This window comes from Phyllostomus discolor, chromosome 6 (genome assembly GCF_004126475.2).
Source record: "Phyllostomus discolor isolate MPI-MPIP mPhyDis1 chromosome 6, mPhyDis1.pri.v3, whole genome shotgun sequence".
Classification (NCBI taxonomy): domain Eukaryota; kingdom Metazoa; phylum Chordata; class Mammalia; order Chiroptera; family Phyllostomidae; genus Phyllostomus; species Phyllostomus discolor.
The window spans coordinates 1,363,164-1,368,542 of NC_040908.2; the positions used below are offsets into that span (position 1 = coordinate 1,363,164).

The 5,379-nt window shown below is 57.1% G+C and overlaps 1 protein-coding gene across 1 annotated transcript; it reads left to right on the top strand.

Moving 5' to 3' along the window:
* Window positions 1–1,882: 1,882 nt before the first annotated feature.
* SOX11 (SRY-box transcription factor 11) lies at window positions 1,883–4,876 on the top strand. Its single transcript, XM_028516062.2, has one exon. It carries the CDS (start codon window positions 2,208–2,210, stop codon window positions 3,525–3,527), a length of 1,320 nt encoding a protein of 439 aa, XP_028371863.1. The 5' UTR covers window positions 1,883–2,207; the 3' UTR covers window positions 3,528–4,876.
* Window positions 4,877–5,379: the final 503 nt, after the last annotated feature.

Here is a 5,379-nt window from a genome sequence, read left to right on the forward strand (position 1 = left end):
GGGAGGGGAAAGAGGAGAGGAAGGAAAAAGCCGCAGTGCAGTGGCGGCCTGGCGGGAGGAAAGGTGAATTGTCACACACCGCCCTGGGCTGCAGGGCTTTAGACGTCTTCAGGGTGCGGGACTGCAGATTCTTCTAATTCTAAAAAAAAAAAAAGGAAAGAAAAAAGAAAAGAAAAGAAACCGCCTGCATGTTTGGCCTGAAGAGTCCAAGTATTGGACTCAGCGTTTTTCTTTAGTATGAATATGGGGGAGGGGGAGCAGTGAAGGTGGTAAATTCTTTTTCCAGTGAGGATCTGGGAGAGCAGGTACCCCTTTGTTATTGAAATCCTCAGAAGAGGTGCACGCGTAGGTAAGGCAGTGTAATTTGCAGGGAGGCACCTGAAAGGAAGCGAGTGTGGATAATTTTATGAGTCTTAAGCAGCTGACTTGTCTTGCTTGTAAAAGCTGAGCAGTATCTTAGGAACTGTTCGGAGTTGCCAGCTCCCCCAGGCGGGAGGCTGCGAAGGCAGGGATGACGCCAGACAGCGAGTAGGAAGCGGCGGCTTTCTTTTAATTGCCCCCAGAATATCCGTTGATGGGTAGCGGGGACTAAAGAAAGACACAAAGCGAAACGGGCCTGCGAGGAGCACCGAGCTCATCGGGCCGTGGGGCCGCTTTACGTAATCCAGCCTGCCCCGGGGCGCCCAGGGCAGTCCGCCCCACGTTTTCACGGATCGACGGAATATTTGGACTAGAAACTTGGGGCGCACCTGGTGTTGTCTTTGATCCGTGTTGTCCAGCCGAAATAGCGAGCGACTCCGAAGGCCAGCTAGCTGGTTGCTAGATTTCAGGAGGAGGTTGCTCCGGAGGGCGCTGTGGCCCAGCAGGAGGAGGGGACCTAGAGGAAGAGGAGAGCTGGGAAGAAGTGAAGGCGTTGGGGGAAGGGACAAGGAGAGGGGCGGGAGACGAGAGAAGAGGGGACTGGTGACGCCAAGGAGGGGGTGTACTGAGGCTGGCGGGCCCCGGCACCCGGCTCACAAGCAGCCTCGGGAGTGGCCAGATTGAACGCCAGGACCCGGCCCCGGGCAAACCCCACTGACCGTTACTCCGGCCTCCTCCTGGGGCGGGGCGCGCGGAGCCGCGGGCTGCGGAATCCGCACCGCGGCGTCTCCAAACCCCACCGAGGAGGGGAAACAGACGGAGAAAAAGGACAAAACAGAAATATGCAAACGGGGGAGGGTGCATGCAAACCTCGCGGGCTTTAAATGGATTTCTTTGCTTTAGAAAAAGGAGAAAGGGAAGAGGAGAAAGGAGCCCACGTGCCCCGAGAAGGTGTTGTGTTAAAGCGCCACCTTCCGTCGGCCTGGGGACGCAGCCGGCTCCCTGGCGGGCCCCGGCCGGGGGCGCCAGGAGCAGCAGCTGCGCCCAACGGGGGCGGGCTGGGCTACACCCGCCATCTCAGTTTGCGCGCGTGCCCGCGAGTTTGCACACGGCCAGGGACGCGCCCCGTCCGCTCACACCGACGGGCCTCTCCGGGGACGGCACAAAGGGGGTCCGGGCCTCTCGGGGGAACTGGTCGCCGGTTCGCGCGAGCACCCGACTGGTCCGGTTCCCCCGGGGCGCGTCCGCTTCACGCGCTGTCGTGCGTGGGCCCCCCAGCATCCCGGGGAGAGGCGCATCTGTGCACACACGCGGATTTTTTAAAAATAACATATTTCTAGACAGGCCTCCAGCCCCCACCCCCCACCTTTGCAAAGCACCCGGGAGGGCGGGGCCGCAGAGTTAATAAAGGGAGATGGGCGGAGCCGGCCGCCCGCCATTGGCTGGCCCGGGGAGTGATGTCACCCATATGACACCCTGATAACTAGTTGGGAGAGACTCTTCAACTTTTTGCAGAAGGAGCGCGCGCGACTGGGAGTGCTCGGGGTTCCGGCGCTTGCGGCGGGAGCCACGAGCGGGAGAAAGGGTCCCGGGCTGCCTCGACCACCGCCGCCGCCGCCTCTCCCCTCGCGGCCGCAGCCCCCCGCGCTGGCGGCCCTCGCTGCCGAGACCGCCGCAGCCGCTGTGTGCAGCCTGGGAGGGGGGGCGGGGGGGAGGGGGGCAGCCGCGGCCGCGGGGCGCCAAGGACTTTGCAACTTGCCCGGGAAGGTGGAGGGGCGAGAGGGGGAGGGGGACCTCCGCAGGAGACCGAACGGCCCAGGTTGGAGCGCCCAGCCCCGCAGCGGATCATGGTGCAGCAGGCGGAGAGCCTGGAGTCGGAGAGCAACCTGCCCCGGGAGGCGCTGGACACGGAGGAGGGCGAATTCATGGCTTGCAGCCCGGTGGCCCTGGACGAGAGCGACCCGGACTGGTGCAAGACGGCGTCAGGCCACATCAAGCGGCCGATGAACGCGTTCATGGTGTGGTCCAAGATCGAGCGCCGGAAGATCATGGAGCAGTCTCCCGACATGCACAACGCCGAGATTTCCAAGAGGCTGGGCAAGCGCTGGAAAATGCTGAAGGACAGCGAGAAGATCCCGTTCATCCGAGAGGCCGAGCGGCTGCGGCTAAAGCACATGGCCGACTACCCCGACTACAAGTACCGGCCCCGGAAAAAGCCCAAGATGGACCCCGCGGCCAAGCCCAGCGCCAGCCAGAGCCCGGAGAAGAGCGCAGCGGGTGGCGCGAGCGCGGGCGGTGCCAAGACCTCCAAGGGCTCCAGCAAGAAGTGCGGCAAGCTCAAGGCCCCTGCGGCCCCCGCCGCCGGTGGCGCCAAGGCTGGCGCGGGCAAGGCGGCACAGCCCGGGGACTTCGGCGGCGCCGGCGACGACTACGTGCTGGGCAGCTTGCGGGTGAGCGGCGCGGGCGGCGGCGGTGGCGCGGCCAAGACGGTCAAGTGTGTGTTCCTGGACGAGGACGACGACGAGGATGAGGACGACGACGAGCTGCAGCTGCGGATCAAGCAGGAGGCGGACGAGGACGACGAGGAGCCGCCGCACCCGCAGCTCCTGCAGCCGCCGGGGCATCAGGCGCCGCAGCTGCTGAGACGCTACAACGTCGCCAAAGTGCCCGCCAGCCCCACGCTGAGCAGCGCGGCCGAGTCCCCCGAGGGCGCCAGCCTCTACGACGAGGTGCGGGCCGGCGCGACCTCGGGCGCCGGGGGCGGCAGCCGCCTCTACTACAGCTTCAAGAACATCACCAAGCAGCACCCGCCGCCGTTGGCGCAGCCCGCGCTGTCGCCCGCGTCCTCGCGCTCCGTCTCCACCTCCTCGTCCAGCAGCAGCGGCAGCGGCAGCGGCAGCGGCGGCGAGGACGCCGACGACCTCATGTTCGACCTGAGCTTGAATTTCTCCCAAAGCGCCCACAGCGCCAGCGAGCAGCAGCTGGGGGGCGGCGCGGCGGCCGGGAACCTGTCCTTGTCCCTGGTGGATAAAGATTTGGATTCGTTCAGCGAGGGCAGCCTGGGCTCCCACTTCGAGTTCCCCGACTACTGCACGCCCGAGCTGAGCGAGATGATCGCGGGGGACTGGCTGGAGGCGAACTTCTCCGACCTGGTGTTCACGTATTGAGAGCGCGCCCGGCTCCTCGCTCTTTCTCTCGGCGGGTGCAGAGCCCGAGGGGTCCTTGAAGTCTTGCTGATGATGATGATGGTGTCGGTGGTGTCGGTGGCGGTGGTGGTGGTGGTGGTAGGGTGGAGGGGAGAGGTGATGCTGATGTTGATACGATGTCGTGACACAAAGAAATTGGAAAAGATGATGAAATTTTGGTGGAGTTTAAGTGAAACGAGTAGTTCTAAAAGATTTTTTCCTTCCTTTTTTTGTCCCCTCTCCCTTCCTTTATCGTGTCTCAAGGTAGTTGCATACCTAGTCTGGAGTTGTGATTTTTATCCCCCCCCCCCAAAATGTGTTTTTGTAATTACTATTTTTTTTTCCTGAAATTCGTGATTGCAACAAAGGCGGAGGGGGCGGGGCGGGGAGGCGGAGGACCCGCTCCGGAAGGCGCGGTTCGGAGCTGGTCGGTCTTTGAAGTCTGGAAGGCGTCTGCGGAGGGGCCTTCTGGCAGCGCAACTGTTACTCGAGGGAGTTGGTTGGAGATTTTTTTTTTTAAGAGATCTTAAAGAACTGGTGATTTAAAAAACAACAACAAAAAGGGACCATTGCAACTTTTTTTATTTTATTTTATGTTATTTTTGGAGGGAGAAAACTGATGTCTTCTATGCATCCGATTCTTAACAAAACTGCAGGGAGCTTGAAAAAAAATGCAGACTGTACAAACGCTTACAACAAAAAACTGTGAACTGACTTCAGATCAGAGTTTACTTTTCCGAACAAATTGTTTATGGTTTTACAAATGTGATTTCTACTTGCCAACTTTTTTTTTGTAACTTGTTCCCTTATACCTCCTTGATTGAATACCAGACAGCCTAGACCTCAGTACAAAAGGTATTGAAACATTTTTGATACATAACAGACCTCAGTCTTTTTTAAAAATTAATATATTTTCAGGCGTATTTTTGTACAGTGAAAAGGGAACATTCTTGCTGTGTTTTTCCAGTAAGACTTTCAGGCACTTCTTCCCTTTCGATTTCTTTTTTTTTCTCCTGTTTTCTAGCATGCAAGTATGTTGGTACGTTATGTCCTGGTTTAAAAAGGATTAAAATTTTAAAATAATCCTTGCATCTAAAGGCCTTGTGGTTTAAAGAAAAAAAAAGCAAACTTTTTTTTTGTACAGCTATAGTAGAGATTTGTTCCATATTTGTAGGTAAAGATTTATTGAAAATGGTGATATAGACCTCAGAGCTGTTACCTTAGTTTGAAGATTGTATATGTACTGTACTATAGTAGGACTTTATGTATCTCATACGCTGTGATATGTGGATGGGGCCCCAGATGGAAGGTTTAAAACTGGATTCTCGATTTTTAGCAAAAAAAAAGGCACATAGTTTAAAAAGTCTCATTTTGTGCAATATAATCTAAATAAAGGACAGACCATCTGCATATTTTGTAGCAAATGGTGGCGAAGCAGACTCATGCACTGTGGACATCGTGGCCTGGGTTTTGTCTTTTTTTTTTTTTTTTGTGCTGGAAGTCTGTATCTTGACAATTTTAATAAATCAGCTGGAACTGATAGAAACTCGCATCGCCAGTAGTCTCTATGGAAGTCAAACTGGAGGTCCTGTTGTCGCAGCGCAGTTGGTGACAAGGCTGTTGTGTGCACGGGTGGGAGTGGCGGAGAAATCCACGTTTTGAGGGTTAGGCTGGAAACGGTTCGGTTGGCAGGCCGATTTCTTTTTTCCTCAGCCTTCCTGGGCCAGTTCCTAAAACCTGGGAGGAGGATTCTTTCTCCCTTCTTCCCCTCCCCCCACCCCAGTTCCTTTCTCACCTCCTCTCTCCCCACGCCCCCACCCCGCCCCCGCCTTCC